This window comes from Amblyomma americanum, unplaced genomic scaffold, assembly GCF_052857255.1.
Source record: "Amblyomma americanum isolate KBUSLIRL-KWMA unplaced genomic scaffold, ASM5285725v1 scaffold_37, whole genome shotgun sequence".
In the NCBI taxonomy this organism is placed as follows: domain Eukaryota; kingdom Metazoa; phylum Arthropoda; class Arachnida; order Ixodida; family Ixodidae; genus Amblyomma; species Amblyomma americanum.
The window spans coordinates 432,216-454,907 of NW_027526509.1; the positions used below are offsets into that span (position 1 = coordinate 432,216).

A 22,692-nucleotide genomic window follows, 5' to 3' on the forward strand; every position below is an offset into this window, starting at 1 on the left:
TACCACCGTGTTTTGTCCCAGTGATCCCATCAGCGTTTCCTGCAGCTGCAGGCCATTCTTCACTGTGCTCTGCAAAGACGAGGCAGCATAGTGGGCAGTGACAGCATGCTGGCCATAGATTTAAGCTGTTTAAACGACTTCCAGAACACCTTTGCCTTCAGTAAGCATGGGAGGAGTGCACGCAGCAGCATGACTCAGTTGTCTTTTGCTCGCTCCACAGGCTAGACTCGAAAGCGGCTCAGAGACTGATCCGTGCGTACCGTAATGATGCTTATGAAGTTTCAAAGGAGGGCTGACTTCTAACACTGACGCGTTCGGCTTCCCACGGGTTGGTTAGGAGCTTTCATTTTTTTTTTTTTACAAAGCCGGGCAATAGATTATAGGTGAGCGAATTACGCAAGTAAATAATTTTGTTTGCATCCAACTAGCAAGGGTATGCCTCAACTTAAACTCCCCCAAACAGTATGTCAACCTAATTCAACATTCAAGCTACACACAAGAGAGGTTATGCTTAAGACAGAAAAAAAAGCACAGCCCACCAATAATGGCACACTCAATGCATTGTGAAGTCATGCCGAGAGTCACATCATGTTCATGCACACCACTGATTTGTTTGTGTTGCGATGTGGTGCTTTTTGACATTACTACGTAGTCACTAAGGTTAGAGCATGCTTTTTGCCTTTGTCTCACTACTTCTTGTGGAGCCAATTAGAAACCAAGTTGCACTATGAATGCTTCATCACAAACATATTCTTTGCTGTCTCATAAAACCAGCACTTGCTGAAAGAAAGCGACGTTCTAGAGCACCCCACATCTCCTATGACCTCTGCTGAGTAGTGTCCAAAAAGGAAGGAGGCATCACAAGGTAACAAAGCAAAAGAAAATGCCCATTTATTGTTGCCCATTGAGGGGCCGTGAGCATCACTGTTCTGTGGCCTAGAAACAAGTATAGCTCCCCGTGCTGAGTGGTGGCAGCTGCTGCTTAACATCAGCTCGATGACATGAGGTCCTCCTGCTGGGCAGACAGGGCTTGAGCAATCAGCTCACTCACATCCACGTCAGGAAAGTTCTGTACAAAGAAAACGCTTCATTAAATCAGAGTAGAATATAAACCTCCTGCAGTGGCACAAAAGAGTAGGTACCAAACAGTGCAACAACACTATGTGACCAGCATTCCAAACCCCTGTCATTCAGCATGAACCTCTCATTTTTCAGACTCCTAACCTTAGCTAAAGAGATAGAGATGATCAGACGGGCAAGAACATATAGAGTGATCTTTTTATGTTTACAGAGTTTTATTTATTTTAAAAACCGTGCGAGGTACGTCAGTGCAGTCTGTGCACGTACTATCAGCAAAAAATGAAATGTGAATAAACAATTTGAATGGAAACGTAAGAACAAACACATTAGCTCGTGGAGAGGAAATACTAGCAAGGTTGACTAACACTTCTGAAGTAGTCTTTGCACTTTCGAAGTGAAGCTGATCTACACTACTAATTAGTTTCCCTGCCAAAGACTGTCATTTTGCTGTTTGTGTTCAAACTGCGCTGTGTTGGGTTTATTGGCACATAGGTAGCTAAGGCCACCATGCGCCAAGCTCAAGGTATAGAATTGGTTTTCTCTGGAATTTCAAAAAATGTGGAAAGTGATCGGTGGTGCAAAGGGCCTGAAAAGTTAGTACTACCTAGTAATAACAGAGGAAAAGACATTTAGAAATGGCTAATGGTAAAAGCTTTAAAAAAGGTCAGGTAGCCTCAGCGACTATCCTTGGCTGAGCAAGGATCTAGAGGCTCCCAACCAATCAAATAAAAACCTCAGCCTTTTTCTCAGGAATGAGAAAGTCGCTGAGGTGCATCAGGCAAAGCATTGGGTCATGATTTCCATTTCTTGAAGAAAACCTGCTTCTGTTAAAAAAACTCAAAACATAAAACAGGTCTACAATTGCATTATCACCTAAAAGCAGTGCTGGGTGAAAAGGGATGCATTGATTATAAGACGGAAAAAAGCACTTTTTCCTTAGCTTTTCGAGTTTCGAGCATGAAAATAAAATACGATTTACTGTAAGTTCATCTCCGCATGTACAAACTGGTTTGTCTTGTTTCGTCGGCAGAAAGTTGAGTGTAAGGTGTGTGTGGCCTATACGGAGACGGCGCATAAGGGCTTCCTGAAACATTCCTGGTGCACACACGACTTCCATTCACCTGAAACTGCTTCTACCAAGTGTAATTTGTTATTTATTTCGTTGTTCCAAGCAGACTGCCATTTTTTCCTTGCTTTACTATGACCTAAGTTCATGCAATCTTCATAGGGCATATTTACCTTTTTAATTTGCTTGCCACAAGCTTGAGCAGAGCACAAATTTTCTCTTTTGTTGCCTTTTATGCCGACATGACTAGGTACCCAGCAGAGTTTTATGTTTTGACCTTGATCTGTGGCTCATACTATGTTGTGCATGATGTCAGCATGTATAGCAGTGATTGCTTTTCTAGAGTGGAGAGCAGTAAGTAAACTTAAGGGGTCTGTGTAAATAAAACTGTTTGTGAGGTTCTCGTTTACTATTTTTTTCTACGGCTACACAGATGGCGTAACATTCAGCAGTGAAGATGGATGCACGCTGTGGAAGTTTTACTATTTTATTCCAATTCCCTTGTACCACTGAGCTTCCAATGTAAACATCTGTTTTTGAACCATCTGTATAAAAAGCTGTGAAAGTACTGTACTTTTCCTCGAGTGTAAGAAAGTCTCGCATTATATTTTGCGGAGTGTTTTTTACAGAACTGTGTAAGAGTGAAACCACAGATTGCAGGGAAATTGTATTATGGCGCCAGTGGACCTCATCTTCGAGCAGTGCTTGGCAATGTGTCTAGTAAGCAAAGGTTTTGGCACATCTCTTCAAATCGGAAGAGCAGTGGCCGTGTAGCTTGCGGTTTGTAGTTAAAGTGTGTCCTAGATAGCCACTTTGTAGCGATGGGGTAACATATATGCTACCGCAGTGAACGAATTTTCAGAACTCACGAGCATGTGAGCAAGGCTCTTCTGTCTGTAAGTGATGGTTCATTAGTTTCTACATACACTGTTTATGGGTGATGTCCTGTATGCACCAGTGGAAAGACGCAAGCTTAAATTATGTACTGGATCCAGTCATTCAAGGTATGATGGTCTCGCTGACCCATAAACTATGCATCCATAATCTAAGGTAGAGCATACTACACAGCGATAAATTTCTAAAAGACAAGTCCTATCAGAACCCCAGTGGTTTCGTGACAGTACTTTTAGTACATTCAGGGATCGAGAAGGTTTCTTTCTGAGGGTGTTTATGTGTGGCAGGAATGTGTTCCTTGTCCAAAAGTTATTCCTAAAAATTTGTGATCAGCTTTTACTGGTAGTGTGACTTCATTCAAATAAAGGGTAGGATCAGTATGCAGTACTCTTCTGAACAAGAACAGAACGGCTACTGACTTTTGCGTGGAAAACTTGAACCCATTTCTGTCTGCCAATGTAGTTAGTTTGTTTCCTGCCAGCCGTATTTGCCTCTCACATGATGTAACGCTAGAGGATGTGCAAGCAATCTGGAGATCATCGTCATAGACTGAATACATGATGGACTTTGGAATTATTTTTGCTACGGAATTCATTTTTACTATGAAGAGTATAGTACTTAAAATGCATCCTTGAAGCACACTGTTCTCTTGAGTGAAGTTCTTAGAAAGAGTGGCACCCAGATGTACTTGAAATGAACGGTTGGACAAAAAGTCACCCAAGGTCCCGTAGAACGCCAAACCTCCATAAGGTGTCATAGGCTTTCTCTAACTAAAAAAGGACCACAAGGCAGTGTTGACTGTGTATAAATGCTTCTCGAACAGTGCCCTCAAGGCAGACAAGATGGTCGGTTGTAGAGCATGCTTTCTAAATCTACACTGATGGATGTCAAGAAGTTCACGGGATTCAAATACAAACAATAACCTAATGTTCGGGGCACTTTCAAAAGATTTGGCAAACACGCTTGTCAGGGGTAATTGCCATGGGAGGTAAGTACCTCTCCCGGCTTCAACTATGGTACAATAACGGCTTTTCTCCAAGCCTCCGGTATCTCTCCTGATACCCATATTTTGTTAAAAATTTCAGAAGAGAGTCTACAGTGGGTTCGGACAGATTGGTGAGCATTTCGTAATGAATATCATCTGGTCCTGCTGCAGTCCATTTACTGAAAGTACTGTGAATTTCTTGTAGTGTAATTGATCTATTATAAGCTTTGTGAGCAATGCCCGATATCAGCACTCTGTTTTTTGACTGTGTTTTTATATTTTAAAATGATTTTGTATAGTGAGAGGAACTAAATACAGTGGAAAAATGTGCACCTAATATGTCTGCTTGTTCTTTTATATTTGTCTGTACACCAGGGGCTGTCAAAAGAGGAACTGTGAACGGGGAGTAGCGACCATCTAGTTTGTGTACTGCCTCCCAATTTTTTTCGATGAGACTTGGCTGTTTATCGAGGAAATGAAACTCTGCCAAGATATTTTTTCGGCATCGTGACGTACGTAACGAGCTTTAGTTTTTGCTTTTTTGAAGTTTATAAGGTTCTCCTGCATTGGGTATCTGCGAAATATACCCCAAGCTTTATTTTGTTCTTTTTTTTTGCTTCTTTGCAATCTCATGTCCACCATACTTTATGGTTTTTATCGTAATACTCTTGAAGACTGTGGGATAGCCAAGTGTGCAACAGCAAGCATACAATTTGTGAACTTTTCATTTATTTCACTGACGTTCGGATTTTTTAAAACAATTTTTTCTAAAGTGGCTTCTGCTGTAAAAAGTTGCCAGTCTGCTAAATGAAGCTTCCAACATCGTGGTTCTGTCAGGGTGACTGATGGTGGGGATGACAGGCTGATTTCAACAGGCAGACGATCGCTTCCATATGGGTTGTCTAAAACATTCCATTTAAAATCGCTGAAAACTGATGGAGAGCTAAAAGAAATCTAAAACGCTCATTTTCCCTGAACTGGAAGAGCAATAAGTAGGTCTACCGGTGTTCAGTAACCAAATCTAATGGTTTTGTAAGTAACCAAGGTGGCTGCTACTCCAAACTGCACAGTCATAGCTACGCCTTCAGAGAGTCTGTTTGCCTTTTTTCGGTCACAGCAGAAGACAGTATATTTCTTTAGCACCTTTGCGTGCTGAGGACCTAAACTGGTTTCCTGCACACATAAAGTAAAAGGAGAAATTGTTTAAAACGTCTTTTATGTCACAGTTACTCATGAGTTTTCGGCAGTTCCAGTGTATTATGAAAGCCATCGTAATATTATGTCTATGACGTGAAAACTAGATTAACTTGATTTTGGCCCTGTGACTCTGAGCCTCAAATTTTTTTATTGATCCAAGATGGCCCGCCGTTCGTCCGATGTAGACGACACGGGGCTGTCTTGAGTCGTGTCCATCACCTTTACAGAGGCAATGGATGACAAACGGGACGCTGCATAAATCATACATTAAGAGAACAATCATGAAAGATCCTTGTCTGATTAAAAGCTTTTATATCTGCCAAAGCATTGTCTTGAGTGTAAATCGTGTGAGCCAATGACACGACCATTTTGGCAACACTTAAAGGGCAACTGCATAGGTTTTAGAAATCGGCAAACTTAAAGGAGTGCAATCTGTGAAATTTGCAGGTAAAGCATGCAAAGTCATTTTCGGCTATCATTTGAAATGGTGACGTAATTGCCGATCAAAATCGTGATGGCCTTCAAGTTTCTCCGCAGCGTACAGCACCAAGTGGGCCCATGACGACGTCATCGAAGGTACTGATTTATTTCCAAGGCATAAACGCTTTCTTTGAAGGAAAAAAACAATGCCACCAAAGCAAAAGCTCGCTGAGCATTGTTTGGGAGCCTCCAACGATGCACAGCAGGGTGTTGCTGACGGCAGTGGTAATTTGAAATCTTACCTTCAGCGATGTCACATCGAACTTCCCCGCACTGCTCCGTTGCATTGAGGAGAAGCGCAAAAGTTAATCATTGATTACGTCACTATTTCGAATGCTAGCACAAGAACACTTGGCATGCTTTACCTGCAGCTTCAAAAAGTAGTGCAGTTGCCCTTTAAGGATAGGTGCATATGCGAAATGATTGAGGCTTTCCACATAGCAAAGAAGGGCGTGATTGTAAAAATAAGCCTTCGATTATATTGCTTAAGAACTTCAGTTCCTTGCCACCTCGCATCTGTAACTTTTTTCTAATTTACGGCCTGATTAGACTTTGCTTTCATCAGTTTTTTTCTTGCGGTTCCTGCTTTGAACTTTGTTGGTTGCTTTTTGGCAGGGCATAAAAGTGCGCTTTTTCAATGAAGTAATTTAGAGCTTGTGCCATCATCTTCCTTCCTTCTTGCCGTCGTCTGGTTCGCGCTTCCCTTTTGAGACATCCAAAATATGCCTGGGTCATTCCATGCAAACACACCTGAGTTTGCACTCGACCCTCACCGATTTCTTTTAGAAAACTTATGGATTTTTGTCGCAGTGTAGAAAGTAATTTTCCTCAATATTCATGGGAAAAAAATTCGCCCTTTTAATTTTCCGCACAAGTGCAAAACTAGGAGTCATGAAAATTTATGAAAAATCAGTTCTTTTGCACTGAAAATTTTTCCTGAACAATGTAGAAGCATTGCACTTTAGTACCGGCCAAGAATGAACAGCCAGCAGAGAATTTTTACACATTTTTCATTCAGCCCATATAGCACCAATGTTTACTATTTTTTCAGAAAATGTACGCAACATTTGTGAGCAATACAAAAATGCTCCCTCAGCTGTCTGAGACATTTACTACTTGGCAAAAATGTTTGTACTTGAATATAGGAAAATAAGTTGCTGAAAAAAAAAATCCAAAGTTGCAAAAAAGTGCGATTTGCCATGTATTTGGGCTTAACTTCCATAGTGAGGTGGTTCAAGAAAAAAATACAAAAATGCAGCTCATTACATAGCAAATATAATTGTAAATAAGCTGTTATTTTTGATGAAGTCTTTTGTTTTAGGCAAGAAAAAATTTTTGAAGTTGAACGCCATCGCTGCTGGTGATTGTGTAATGCCACTGAGATGCTCAAAATCCTAACGGGCCATGTACTCACATTCAGGCATTCATGCTCCCACACCCTGATCGCAGCCATCAGCGCTTCTGACATGCTATGGTTGTGTAGCGAAAGCTACACAATGCTAGTCAGCAGCGCATTTCAGGGGGTCCGCGCTAGTCACTACTGCGTATGCACCGTAAACACGGCAACCAGCTACGCCCAGTCGCAGGTGTTCGGTGCGCACTGTCGCCTCGCCGATCTTTGCATACCGCTGCGCATGACGTGATCACTTAGCTATGCGTCTCACTGTGCATGCGCGGTGCTCCGAGCCGCGCACCATCACCTCGCCAGTCTCCGTGCAGCGCCGCGCGTGACGTCATCATTTAGCCATGCGCTATGCTCTGAGCGGCTGCACCGCAGTGGAGAATATAAGCCACGGAGCGGCCACACACCTTGAGAGAAGGCGCAATCGAAGAAGAAGACGCGGCTGGTGGAATGAGAAGACACTTGGCAAGAGGGTCTTCACGTACCTCGGGTATCTCCAACACACGCTTAGCTCTCCACGCTTCATTCTTACGTAGACGGGCAGCCTCACGCCAGGCAGTGATTTCGGGGTTGGTAGAAGCAGCTTCCCGTAGGCTCTGAAGATGCCGCTTGCGATAAACGCGGCCACAAGCCGTGTCTTATTCCATTGCGCCTTCTCCCAAGGCGAGCGGCCGCTCCGCGGTGCAGTTGCTAAGAGCAGAGTGTGTCTTCTTCCATTGCGCCTTCTTTCGAGGCGAGCAGCCGCTAAGAGCATAGTGCATGCGCCCTTCCTTTCTTCAAAATCATCGGCGTCTAGAACATTGTCAATGCCAACTAACACAATGAACGTGGACAGCTCTCGCTTTGTATGCCCTGGATTGGCTGAGCTAATCCACATTCATTTTTTAGGAGCCACTTTGCCTTCTCTTCCTCTCGACCAGAGCAGACAAGTTTCACCAGGTCCTCGAAGTAACAGCCGCCTAATACAGCAGGTGCAATACAGTCCTTATCTCATATACAGAATAAGGCATTTTGCCATAATAGTGGAGCACCCAGCACTATCAAGCGAATGAGTAATTGTTCACTAGAGGACTATAGACTTCAAGTTTTTGCTTGCATGTTTTCTCATTTCAAATAATGCGTTAGACAATAATTTATGATTGTGTTGGGTTTTATGGCACATAGGCAACTAAGGCCATCATGCACCAAGCTCAAGGTACAGCAAATGTTTTCTGCAGTTTTATAGAAATCTGAAAAATCATTGGTGGTGTAGAAGACCTAAAACATTAGTACTACATGGTGATGACAAAGGAAAGTAATTTTAGAAATGGCTACTAATAAAAGCTTTAAAGAGGGTCGGATAACCTCAGCGGCCTTCCTTGTCTGGGCAAGGATCTCAAGGCTCCCAACCAACCAAATAAAGACCTCAGCCTTCTTCTCAGGAGCGAGAAAGTGGCTGAGGTGTATTATAGAATCAAGCCAAGCACTGGGTAAGAATTCACGTTTGAAGAAAACATGCTTCTCTTAAAAAGCTAAAAACATAAGACATGTCAACAATTGCATTACCACTTAAGAGCAGCACAGTGTTGAAAAGGGGTGCATTGTTTATAAAACTCAGTAAAACACTTTTTTCTAAGTTCTGAGTTTTGATATGAGAATAAAATACGATTCACTGTGAGTTCACCTCCACACTTTTCAAATAGAGCTTTGTCTTGTTTTGCAACAGAAAATTATGTGTCAGGTGAGTGTGCCCAATGCGAAGTCGACATAAGATTACTTCTATGAAACGTTCCTGATGCCTCTACTGTATTTCCATTCTCCTAAGATGGGCTTAATGAACCAGTTTGTTGTTTACTTTGCTTTACCAAGCTGCTTGCCATTTATCTTTCAACTTGGTGTGTATTAACTTCATGCAGTCTCCATGGGGCATGTTAACTTCCTTCATTTCACCGCTGCAAGCTCGTGAAGCGAATGTGTCTGCTCTCTCATTTCCCTCTATCTCAACGTGGCTCGGCACCCAGCGGAACCTTATGTTCTGAATTTTTCTACGTTGTGTATATTATGCTTCCAACAATACGGCTCAACTACATATCTAGAATGGAGTGCATGGAGTAAACTTTCTAATGTATAAAGATGTATGTTTCTTAATCTTCCACTGTATATGCCTTGTAAATAGGGGGCTCGAAGCTCGTCAAGTGGAAACTTCCACTTTTTCTTCGAGCCCTCCTCGTCCTCCGCTAATCTTTTTGTGAGAAAGAAAAAATAAATTATTGATATTGATGATATTGATATTGACACTCAGTGAATCAGTGTAAGTTATGCTGTTTTCAATATTGTAATTCATTATTCTGCCCACAGCGACACACACAGTATAACATTCAGCAGTGAAAATTGATGCAAAATTCGGCAGTCTTACTATTTCTCCCACTTTCCTTGTACTGCAGCACACCTGACATATTCTTCACATTTTGAGCCATCTGTGTAAAACTGTATAAATTGAATATTTTTCTTTAAGAACCAGATATTCCTATAGTACGTGTTCATGCGGCATTTGTTTTTTGCCAAGGTGTGTTAATGTGAAGCCACACATAAAAGGTAGGCTCTACCACGGCAACAATAAATTGTGTCTTGGGGCAATTTCAAGTAGAAAAATGAAAATAAAAATTGGTTTGTGAGGAATGGAAATGGCACAGTAACTGTCGCACATATCTCGGTGGACGCCCAAACCGCGGGCGCCATAGGGAAGGGATAAAGGAGAGAGTGAAAGGCTTTCGTAAAAGATATTCCACAATAGATCATATCCACACTATCAGTCAGGTGATAGAGAAATGCGCAGAATATAACAAACCAATATATATAGCCTTCATTGATTACGAGAAAGCATTCGACTCAGTGGAAACCTCAGCAGTCATACAGGCATTGCGTAATCAGAGGGTAGAAGAGCCTTATGTCAAAATACTGTAAGATATATATAGCAACTGCACAGCTATTACAGAAGATCCTGATGAAAACAGTGAGTCCTTAGAACAGATTTTTAATGAAGACATTGCTAAAAATATCCTTAAAATTCAACCTGTCGCCATTGAACGCATACATAGGTTGGGAAAGCCTTCAGCTGAAAAAACCAGGCCTGTAATACTAAAACTTCTTGACTATCGCGAAAAGACTCTTGTGCTAAAAAACTGTAGTAAACTTAAAGGTAGTGAATATGCGATCAGTGAAGATTTTTCAGCCCGAGTACGCGACGTAAGGAAAAAGTTGTGGATTAGTGCGAAAGCATTGAAAGATTCCGGGGCAAAGGTTGCACTAGTGTTCGACAAAATACGCATAAACGGTGAAATGTTCCAATGGGATGAAGAAAACAACTGCCGAGTACCCGCAAAGACACAGACAAACGCGACAACTAACTCATGTCCCGAGACAAATGCGAGTACAAGCCAAAAAAAAGAACATGGCAAAGCACCAAACCTACGCTCCCGTCATCCCACAAAACGAAACAGATAGCTTTTGCAAATGTAAATGCGCGAAGTATACTTAATAAACTTGAGTCACTAGAATCTCTTCTTATCGGCCTCGAACCTGACTTCATAGCGATTACAGAAACTTGGCTCACTGGCGATATCAGTGACAAAGAAATTGCCCCACCAAACTATGCTATCGTGCGCAAAGACAGGATAACACGTGGAGGAGGAGTGGCTATACTAATAAACAAAAAAATTCCCTTCGAAATCTTACCAGAAGTTGAGGGTGCCGAGGCACTCTTTTGTAAGTTGTTATTTGGAACGAACACTGTCACTGTAGGTTGTGTTTACCACAGTCCTTCGGCAGATCAGCCTGCATTGGTCTCGCTGTATGAATATATGCAACAATATGTTCAAAAATCCAGACTGATCCTTCTTGGGGACTTCAACCTACCAGATATAGATTGGCAAAGCATGTCGTACCACTCACCGTGTTCTGAAACTCTTTTTGATATTATGTTTAGTTTTGACTTGTTCCAAGTTATCAACGAGCCTACACGTGTTCAAGGTAGTGCATCTAACATTCTTGACCTCATCTTCCTCAGCAATCACTTTGCGATCGATCAAACCAACTTAGCAGTCCTCGATGGCATATCAGATCATAAGCTAACATTGTGCACCACACCCATTCAAGCAACAGCAGCTCGTACTATCTCGAAAACTACTTACCCAGACTTCACAAACGCTGATGATTCAAGCATACTTAATTACCTAATTTCGGAGTACGAATCGTTTGAAGAACTCGCTAATTACCAAGGTACAAATATAGATACGCTGTGGGGAAGCTTCAAGGCCATTGTATCGCACTGCATCAGGTCGCACTGGTCTCAGGGATGAAGTCCGTACGAAGGCGATAGGGATACTTTCACGTATACGCAAGTCTGACCCTGTGTGCCCTCTGTCCTCAGAAGAGCGGAAGTCACTAGAAAGGCTACGCAGTAACCGCAGGATTGCGATACTACCAGCCGACAAAGGAAACGTCACAGTTATTCTTGACCGTGAGTCTTATAAAGCCAAAATTGAAGATTTGCTTCAGGACCCGGAAACTTACAGCCGCCTACCCAAAGACCCCACTTCTAAAGTCCAGAGGGACCTTCAAAAGCTACTGTCAACGATTTTTCAGTTCCTTCCACCGTCAAAAAGAAGCCTATATTACAAGCTACTCTGCACAAACGGATCGGCGCCAGCTATCTACGGGCTGCCGAAAGTTCATAAGGAAGGTGTTCCGTTGCGTCCTATTGTGGATTTTACAAGGTCTCCACTCCAAAGTTTGTCTCGCTACCTGCACAAGATTTTATCTCCTCTAGTTGGCAAGACCGAGACGCATATACGGAATACAGTGGACTTCATTAACAAAGTGAAGAACGTCGCACTTGAAAGTGGTGAAGTGATGGTTTCCTTCGATGTTTGTTCCCTTTTCACGTGCGTTCCGGTTGACCTGGCTGTGGAAACCTGCAAGCTTCGTTTGAACGAGGACTCGTCTCTTGAAGAGCGCACACCTTTCGACGTACCCGACCTATGTAAGCTTCTTTCCTTTTGCCTTGCCAACACATATTTCTCGTACGGTGGCAATTACTATCGACAGACCTTCGGCACAGCCATGGGAGCATCAATTTCCGTGACGGCGGCTAACCTCACAATGGAAGCCATCGAGACGAAAGCCCTAGAAACATTCGAGCCACGCCCTAAATTATTCGTCAGGTACGTGGATGATTGTTTTTGCATCTTAAAGAAACAATACGTCCAACGGTTCTTAAACCACCTCAACGGCATAGAAGCCTCAATCAAGTTCACTGTGGAAGAGGAGGCGAATGGCTGCATCTCTTTTCTGGACACCCGTGTGACGCAAAAACCCACGAGCCTGGAGTTCACCGTGTACAGAAAGCCTACGCACACAGGCCGTTATCTTGACTTTTATTCTGTCCACCCGATGGCACACAAGCGCTCTGTCGTCTGCTCTTTAGTCGAAAGAGCAATAAACACGTGCTCGAACGAGCAGTCCCTGAAGGAAGAGCTAAAGACTGTTGAAAGGGATTTGGCGAGAAATGGCTATCCAAGAAGTTTTGTGGCAAACACAAAAAAGAAACTACTGGAGCGACCGCCACCTTCTGACGTCGCCAATGCTTCTAAGCCAAAACGCGCATCCATCCCCTACATGCCACATATCAGTGAAGCACTTGGTCGGGTATTCCGAAAGTACGGCGTGCAAGTTGCCCACGTTCCAACAAGCAAGCTTAGAAACGAGCTCGTCAATGTGAAAGACCCGCTTCCCCCTGACAGATATCCTGGGGTCGTGTACAAGATTCCGTGTGAAGATTGCGACCGGAATTATATCGGGGAATCCGGAAACTGGTGCAGACGGATCCAGCAGCACAAAAATGACGTGGCGAAAGGACGCAGTGCTGCTAACGCTCTGGCCGAACACGTGCAAGAGACTGGACATGTCATCAATTGGGACGGGGCACGTGTGCTTGCCAGAGAACGAATCACTTCTAGACGCCTGTATCTAGAGTCCTTGATGATACAAACCACTCCCGGTACACTAAATCGGACGCAAGGAAATCTGCCTGCTGACTATGCAAGATCATTACGACGCATTTTTGAATAAGATATAAACGCATGCTTTTGCCTGGTTTCACCCATTGTGAACAAGGAAGCCGTAGGGCTTCCGAAACGTCAATACGTTTCTTTAAAAATTTTGACTTGGTCAGAGACCCTGTTTTTATTATTGAAGACCAAACGAACAAATACGCGTAACCCTTGGATAACACGCGATATCATTCATGGGAAACGCAAAGTAAAACGACTAAGGAAATCACTAAAATCAAAAAATGACTCTCAGGTAAAACATAAGCTCGCGAACGCCATCCGTGAAATGAAAGCAAAAATTATGGCAGCGAAAACAAACTACTTCTCAGTTACGCTTCCTAATTTTTTAAAACACTCCCCTGGAAAATTTTGGAAATACCTCAGCCCCAAAACACAAGAAGACACCTTCAATTGGCAAGGACAAAATCAAAATTTTGCAAATTCCTTAAATACATACTTCCAATCTGTGTTCACAGTTGACGATGGCTGCACACCGGAGAGTATTCAGCGCATTCAAACACCGCTAGACATGCCAACAATAACTGAGACAGGCGTGCTCAACCTACTATTATCAATAGACACAAAAAAAGCAAATGGTCCTGATAATATTCCAAACACTTTTTTGCAAAGATATGCTGAAGTCAACGCGAAATATTTACATTTATTGTTCAATAAATCTTTATCAACCTGTAGTCTAGCTAATGAATGGAAAATAGCGAAAGTTATTCCTATACACAAAACAGGAAGCAAAAATGACGTTTCAAATTATAGACCAATATCACTAACGTGCACGGTAGGAAAATTATTGGAACACATTATACTAAAGCATATCACCAGTTATGTTAAGCAAGAAAACATTTTATCGCCTGTTCAACATGGTTTTCGAAGGGGACTTTCAACTATCACCCAATTACTCGAACTAACACATGATTTGTTCCAGAGCATTGATAACCAAAAGCAAGTTGACTTGATTGCACTTGATTTCTCTAAGGCGTTTGACAGAGTAAGCCATAAAAAACTAATTAGCAAACTTAGATCAACTTTAGGTAACGGCCCTATTATCAACTGGATCGAGGACTACTTAACTAACCGATCTCAGTATGTTGTAGTTAACAATGAAATTTCTTCTACTGCGCTCGTTACGTCGGGAGTACCCCAAGGGTGCGTCCTTGCTCCACTTTTATTTCTTATCTTCATTAATGATCTGCCCTCTAACATACAAGTTAAAATTAAACTTTTTGCCGATGACTGCATACTTTACAACGAAATTAACACTGTAAATGACCACGATGATTTAAACAGCGCCCTTCATGAAGTGGTAATATGGTGTCACAAATGGCAAATGGAATTGAACATTAAAAAAACAGCCTTCTTATGTGTAACCCGTAAAAAACAAAGGTCCGAATATGTGTACAGCATCAATAACATACCGCTCACCCGAGTTCACGAACACAAATACCTTGGAATAATCATTTCACATGATCTAAGATGGGAATCACATATTAACAGTATAGTATCATCTGCTTTAAAACGATTGTTCTTCCTTAGAAGACGGCTTCGAGAAGCGCCACCGGAGACCAAACTGTTAGCATATAACACATTTATACGATCAGTTCTCGAATATGGAAACACGATTTGGTTTCCCTACACACAACAGCTCATTAACAAACTAGAAGGAGTACAGAGAAAGGCAATTAGATTTATCTTTAACAAATACAGGACCAGTGATTCACCATCCCAACTACTAAACCAAGCATGTATTCTTACTTTACAGAAACGCGCCAGACTAGCACGACTAAAATTATTGTTCCAATTAGTTCATAACTCGTTAAACATAGATACTTCGTTATATATATCTGTAGATGAATCGAGACCATCCCGGCATAAGCACCCATTAACCCTTAGAGAGTATGCATTCCGAACCGACTGTTTCAGATATTGATTTTTTCCGCTTGCCATAAAAGATTGGAATAGTTTGAACCCCTCTATCACTACTAATACATCTTTGCAGAAATTTGTAACTCTGGTAGAAGAACAGTTGCGCGATAATTAAAATAGATAAATAAATAATAATTATACAAGTACAACAGACCGCTCGTATCACTGCATATAACAGCATCTGTATGAACATACTACTTACAATGTATAAAATCGCACCCTTTTCTGTGAAATATACTCTTTCGTTATGTGTTTTATTTTCTACTATCTGTGTTTTTTTTCCCATACTCATGTAATTACTTGCAAACAACAGTGTTCTTAATATATACCATTCCATTTGTATTCGCTTTGTACCTTCTTACTATGTGCCCATCCTGTAAAAATCCCAATGGGATTGACAGTATCTGAAATAAATAAATAAATAAATAAATAAATAAATAAATAAATAAAGTCAGCAATAAAATCCCAATAAGGAAGGGCGTCAGGCATGGAGACACGATCTCGCCAATGCTATTCATCGCCTGTTTACAGGAGGTATTCCGAGTCATGAATTGGTAACAGTTGGGTATAAGAGTAAATGGAGAATGCCTAAGTAATTTGCGAATCACTGAGGCTGGCAAAGGAAGGTTGCATGGTTCAATATTGAAGTAAGTTTTGTTTTAAAACCGATAATGCACTTTTATCGCACAAGGAAGGCAGACAAAAGTCAACCTGAATGTTGGAAGCAAAGAAAACCGATGCTTGGCGGCCAGGAGAGTTTTGATTTGTTATGGCGCTTCGCGTTTATGAGCTTTGCGTGCCCCGTGGTTTTGTTTTTGACGCACCTCGATATACAAGCGCCAAACAGCAGAGGAACTCCAAGTGCCGTTTCAAGTGCTAGTTAACCTTTGAAGGAGCCTGTTAAGGCTGGTCAGATGATCGCCACGGTCAATGAAAAACTATGATGGCACGATGGTTGGTGATTGTACAAGGCAGTTCGCAGTATAAAGAGCACTTGTGTCTTCGCAAGCTCGCCAGCTAAACATTCCCGGCTGTGCCAGTCAACTTCAAACTACTTAATGGAAGTCGTTTATTAGGGACGGGAGACAAGGTACAAGGCAGTTAAGAAAAATTGCTGATGGCCTAGCTCTGTTAGGCCAGGATATACGTAGAGAAAGTGCGGAGATTTCTGCATCGAAAGAGTGCATTCACCAGATGCGCCTTTATTGATGGTTATACCATGAGCCGTCGTGGCAGAGTGGTAGTGTCTCCGCCTCAAACGTCAAAAGCCCTGGTTCGATTCCGAGCCTCGGCACAGGATTTTTTTTTTTTATTCGGTTAGTGGGCGGGGGGTTTCAGTGGCTCCCATAGATGCCGCCACCGAATACGTTGGTTAGCAATTAACCGCAGGCTCTGTTAAGGCGCGTTTATGCTCCAACTGCACTTGACCGCCGAGCGTTCGGCGGCTTCTGTGCACTGGCAGAGACTTGGAGCATGTCTCTATTTCGCGCCGAGTGCGCCAGCCACTGCCGGCCTGGCCAGACTGATTCGGCTCCGCGGCGAGGTGCGCGTTGTGACGTCATTCAATAGCTTCGGCAGTTGGTCGGAGCTGTTCTTTTCGAGCTCTCAGCTAATTTAATCCATTCAAAGTACACATCTGAAGGTACATGCAAGTAGGCAAGAGAGTCCGATCCAGTGGACCCGTTGGATCTACCAGAAGCCATTGAAGCGTCATGCGTTGGCTTTACTTTCAAGCCGCCAACTTTAAACGCGACCGCCCTTGAGCACCCCTCCATTTTTTGTGGCAAAAAAATAAATAAAAAACTTGGCCCTTGCAATCGTGGGAGACCTCGACGCCGCCTGCTGCACCGCGCAACCGCGCTGTTCAAGGAATCACAATCCGTTGGCCCCAAAGCAACGGCCAACCTCCGATGGGCGCAACGCGCCGACCTTGTTCTGGCCCCTCGCGACTCCCCGCACTGGGGTTATGGTATCTGATTACGAACGGCTGTTCACTGAGGAAGGGGGAAACGACCCGCTGGCGCCTAACCTAACCGTGCTCCCTCAAAAGCATCGCACGCTCTGTGGGGCTGAGGTCGCTGAAATGCAGGCCGGAGCTTTCGCGAGAACTTCGTCGTCGGGTTCGGGAACGGGAGTCATCATAACGCTGGCAAGACGCCGGTGCAAGCGTAAACGAAGCTACGGTAGCGACCCCCGATAGATGCCTTCAACGTGCGGCGGCGGTAGCTTTCATTTCGGCAGCTGCTAGACCGCACCGCTAGCTACCAGAAATCACGGAGTCTGCGTTTACATCACGTTTCACATCACTCCGTCCTATGACGTCATAGAGTTCGCCGTGACGTCATAAGAGCTCTCGAGTTTGAATCGGAGCGGCGGGAAAAACTTTTCCAACTTCGAATCCAAATTTCTTCGAAATAAATGCATCTTTCGCCCCCGGACAAGCGTCAACAAAGCCATGAAATGCCGAACTATCAGAGTTTGCTAACAAAAAAAATTTGATAGAGCTCTCCTCAGTGTCCCTTTAAGGGTAACAGAGGGGATTCCAAGAGAAAGAAAGCGTAGCAGGGGGCGGCAGAAGGTTAGGTGGGCGAATGAGATTAAGAAGTTTGCAGGCAAAGGGTGGATGCAGCTGGCAAAGGACAGGGTTAATTGCAGAGACATGGGAGAGGCCTTTGCCCTGCAGTGGGAGTAGTAAGGCTGATGATGATGATGATAAAAGAAGAACTAGACGGCTGTACTAGATGGCTCCGGAATAATTTCGACCCGTGCACTGACATTGCACAGCACACGGGCATCTTTTGCGTTTGATTTGTAAATTGTTTGATTGTTTTGGGTTGATTTGTAGAAGACATGTTCTATCGGATCCCCAGTGTTTTTGCGAAAGTGCGTTGAGTATGTTCAAGGACTGTGAGGCCTTCTTTTTGAGTGCGTTTATGTGAAGTAGAAATGTGAGTTTTCTGTCAAATGAAATGCCTAGAAATTTATATTCATTTTTTACAGGCAATTCGCTTCCATCCAGGGGTAAGGTGGGGTTGGCTTGTAGGTCTCGTTTGACCGAAAACAGAACTACCGCTGTTTCCTGTGTGGAATACTGACTATCTGCCCATGTCACTAGTTTTGTCAATTGTATTTGCCTCTCGCATGTTGCTGCATTTGATGATGTGCAGACTATTCGAAGATCATCAACATAGACTGAATACATAGTGGACTTCAGGATTATTTTAGTTATGGAATTCATCTTTATAATAAATTCATTTTTATAATAAAGAGTGTCGTGCTACATATACACCCCTGAGGTACTCGCTTTTCCTGAATGAAGTTCCTTGAGAGGGTTGAGCCTAAATGTATATGAAAAGAACGGTTGGACAGGAAGTTATTCAGGCAGTTCAACATCCTATCATGGATGCCAAGGTACCCTGGGTCGCGGAGGATCCCAAACCTCGAAGTTGTGTCATATGCTTTCTCCATGTCGAAGAACACGGCGAGACAGTGCTGTTTGTGTATAAAAGCTTCTCGGATTGTATTTTTCAGGTGAACTAGATGGTCAGTTGTTTTAAAACTGCATTGATGGATGTCAAAATGTTCGCGGAATTCAAGAACAAATGTTAGTCTTATATTCAGGACACTTTCAAATGATTTGGCGAGACAGCTTGTGAGGGCTACTGGCCTATAGCTACTAGGGGAAGTTGGTGGTTTTTCAGGTTTCAGGAATGGCACTATAACAGCTCCTTTCCACTGCTTAGGCATTTTTCCTTCTATGAATATTTTGTTAAAGAAATGCAAGAGCGCCTCTACAGGAGGCTGGGAAAGATGGGCAAGCATTTCATAGTGTATCTGGCCGGGTCCTGGAGCAGTTTTTTGCCGGCAGACAGTACTTTATTTATTTCTTGGAGAGTAATTAAATTGTTGTATTGTTCGTTTTCACCTCCGCTTGTTGGACGTCTGTTTATTGGCTATATTTTTAAATTTTACAAATGACGGCATATAGCGTGACAAACTAGGAAACTGCACTGAAGTGTTCTCCCAATATGCCTGCCTGTTCCCCTATGCCTTTTAGTGTGCCAGGTGTTGTGAAAAGAGGAATTGTCAATGGAGAGAAGCTGCCATTTAATTTTCAAACCTCCTCCGACATTTTTTTATGTGATTTGACTGTTTATAGATGAGAGACAACTTCACCACGATGCTTTCTCGGCACTGTGACGGACATACTGAGCTTTAGCTTTTGCCTTTTTAAAATTTACGACGTTCTCCTGTGTCGGGTACCTGAAAAATATACCCCAAGCTTTATTTGTTGTTTTTTTTTGCTTCCCAGCAGCCTTGTGTCCAACACAATTTGTGGTTTTGTCGTACCACTCCTGAAGACTGAGCCAAGTGTGCGGCAGTTACGATACATTCGTGAACTTTTCATTTATCTGATTGATGCTGAGACTTTCTAAAACTTTTTTCTAAAGTGGCTCTTGCTCTAAAAAGTTGCCAGTCTGCTAAATGAAGCTTCCAACGTCGCGGTTTCATTGGGATTATTTCCGGCGCAGATGTTAAACTGATTAGTACAGGGAGGTGACCGCTGCCATATGGGTTGTTGATGACATTCCATTTAAAATCGCTAAAAACAGACTGCGAACTAAAAGACAAATATAAACAGCTCATTTTCTCCGAGGTTGGGGAGCAGTATGTAGTTTTTACCAGAGTTCAACAAACAAATATTACTTCTCAGAATAAAGACCTCTATAATTTGACCCCTGGTATCTGTTTTTTTCAGTTCCCTAGAAAGAGGAATGTGCGTTAAAATTGCCAACTACCGCATAATGCTCTGGTAGTTGCGCTAAAAGAATTTCCAACTCTATGTGGGTTACTTTCAGGTGTGCCTCAAGGCATACAGAGCACACTGTAATAGTTTTATATGTAAGCAGAGTGGCTGCTACAGCCTCTAATTTGGTTGTAAGTTTCACTGCACGGGCTGCTATACCACTTTGCACGACGATGGCTGACCCTCCTGATAGCCTGCTTGCATGCTCTCGATCATGGCGGAATACCTTATATTTTTTTAGTACAGTCGTGAGCAAAAGTGGAGAGACCACGGCTCCAGGCGCCGGAGCAGCTGCAGGGCTGCACTGCGATGCTGCTATCTCGCGCGGCACGCCCGCTGCGTGTGATGACAAACTTACCCTCGCTCTTGTGCGGGTGCCGCTTGATAAATTTCTGGTGTGGCGTTCGGATACTCTGCACATGACGGTCGCTACGAAGAGGAGTGTGCATCGCAAAGCGCCTAGGTCTCTGAAGGAAAAGTAGCGCGAACTGCTCCCCTCCTTGTCCGTTTTCGGCGCGCCATGACGGTTACATGTCGATGCCATGTCTGTATCAGCATGCTGTTGGAAGGCATGCGCGGCTTCCACTCGACTCCCTAATCACTTGGCAGAGACGAATACATCGAGGCGTACAATTCAAGGCACTGTGGATCCTCGCTTCGAACACCCCTTCCAAATAAGCATTAAAAATGTGTGGCACTCACTGGCTCTTTATTGCCATGAGAAATAAACAACCTGAACGCAGCAATCAACTAATACTTAGTGAAGTTGCCATTAACGGCAATTACACCAGTAGCTTGGCACGACATCAAACCATACAGCGATGACACAACGTCGGGGCGAGCACAAAGAGTCAGCCAAACTTGTTTTACGGCAGTCCACAGTTGATCATCTGTAGCCATGTGGAAATTCTGGGTCGCAATTTGCTTCTTGATCAGCCCTCACACGTTTTTGATGGGGTTCAGATCTCCACCTACTGGCGGCCACTCCAGTGTGCGGATGTCCAGCTCTTCCAGCAGTGTGCCCACGAGGCGAGCGGTTATATTGCCTTCGCATTACATGCCCTGCCCAAGACCATTTCTTCCTCTCGATTTCAACTAGGAAGCCATTAACCCGCGTTTGTTCCCTCACCCAGTCTGTCCGCTTCCGGTCTCTTAACGTTACACCTATTATTTTTCTTTTCATGGCTCGCTGCATTGTCCTTCACAGTTTAAGTGAAGGACAATGCCCCATAGGCGAGTACCGGTAAGATACAGCTGTTGTATACTTTTCTCTTGAGGGATATTGGTAGATTGCCATTCATGATCTGAGAGAACCTGCCATATGCGCTCCACCCCATTCTTATTCTTCTAGTTATTTCCCTCTCATGATGTGTATCAGCTGTCACTACCTGCCCTAAGTGGACATATTCCTTTATAGCCTCCAGGCTCTTTATACTGCTCTTTATACTGCGAACTGCCTTGTACGATCACCGACCATCGTGCCATCATAGCTTTTCATCGACCGTGGCGATCATCTGACCAGCCTTAACAGGCTCCTTCAAAGGTTAACTAGCACTTGAAGCAGCACTTGGAGTTCCTCTGCTGTTTGGCGCTTGTATATCGAGGCGCGTCAAAAACAAAACCATGGGGCACGCAAAGCTCATAGACGCGAAGCGCCATAACAAATCGAAATCCTCCTGGCCGCCTGTGGCGCCGCCAAGCATCAGTTTTCTTTGCTTCCAACATTCAGGTTGTCTTTTGTCTGCCTTCCTTGTGTGATAAAAGTGCACTATCGGTTTTAAAAAAAAACTTATTTCAATATTGAACCGCGCAACTTTCCTTTGTCAGCCTCAGAGATTCGCGGCTCCATGTATGATGAAAAATTCCTCCAAGGTGGCGTCTCTTGTCATATGACGTCACTACGCTTGTACTTGCGAGATTGGCCTGTGGCGGCGATACCTATATTTTGGTTCTCACTGTTTTCTACCTTACAAGACTGTTTTCAGTAAGAGCGGCGTTTTTGTGATTAGGAGCTGGTATTCTATCGATACAAGCCAACTTAAATTTCTCCTCAGTGTCCCTTTAAGGACCAGCAGTTATCTTGCCTTCGCATTACATGCTCTGCCCAAGCCTATTTCTTCCTCTTCATTTTGACTAGGAAGTCATTAACTCGCGTTCGTCCCCTCACCCACTTTGCCCGCTTCCGGTCTCTTAACGTTGCACCTATCATTTTTCTTTCCATAGCTCGCTGCGTTGTTCTTAACTTAAGCTGAACTCTTTTCGTTAGCCTCCACGTTTCTGCCCCGTAGGTGAGTGCTGGTAAGATACAGCTGTTGTACTCTTTTGTCTTGAAGGAAATTGGTAAACTGCCACTCATGATCTGAGAGTACCTGCCACATGTGCTCCATTCCATTCTTATCCTTCTAGTTATTTCCCTCTCATGATCCGGATCAGCTGTCACTACCTGCCCTAAGTAGACCTTTACAACTTCCAGGCTCTCGCTGCCAATTGTGAACTGCTGTTCCCTTGCTAGTCTGTTGAACATTACCTTGGTTTTCTGCATGTTCATTTTTAGACCCAGCGTTCTGCTCTGCCTGTCTAACCCATTGATCATGATTTGCAGTTCACCGCCTCACTGACTCAGCAAGGCAACGTCATCAGCAAATCGCAGATTATTTAGGTATTCTCCATTTATTCTTATTCCCAACTGTTCCCAATTCAGTCCTCGGAATACCTTCTGTAAACATGCGGTGAATAGCATTGGCGAGATCGTGT

At 43.4% G+C, this 22,692-nt stretch overlaps 1 protein-coding gene across 5 annotated transcripts in view; it reads right to left on the reverse strand.

Moving 5' to 3' along the window:
• Positions 1-866: 866 nt before the first annotated feature.
• The window catches only part of LOC144112053 (TBC1 domain family member 13), a 288,796-nt gene continuing 266,970 nt past the window's right edge, over positions 867-22,692 (reverse strand). For all 5 annotated transcript variants that reach the window (XM_077645129.1, XM_077645126.1, XM_077645131.1 and 2 more), the window contains one exon: positions 867-1,069. In XM_077645129.1, coding sequence (XP_077501255.1) covers positions 989-1,069 — 81 coding nt within the window. In that variant the 3' untranslated portion in view covers positions 867-988. The remainder of the gene's footprint in view (positions 1,070-22,692) is intronic.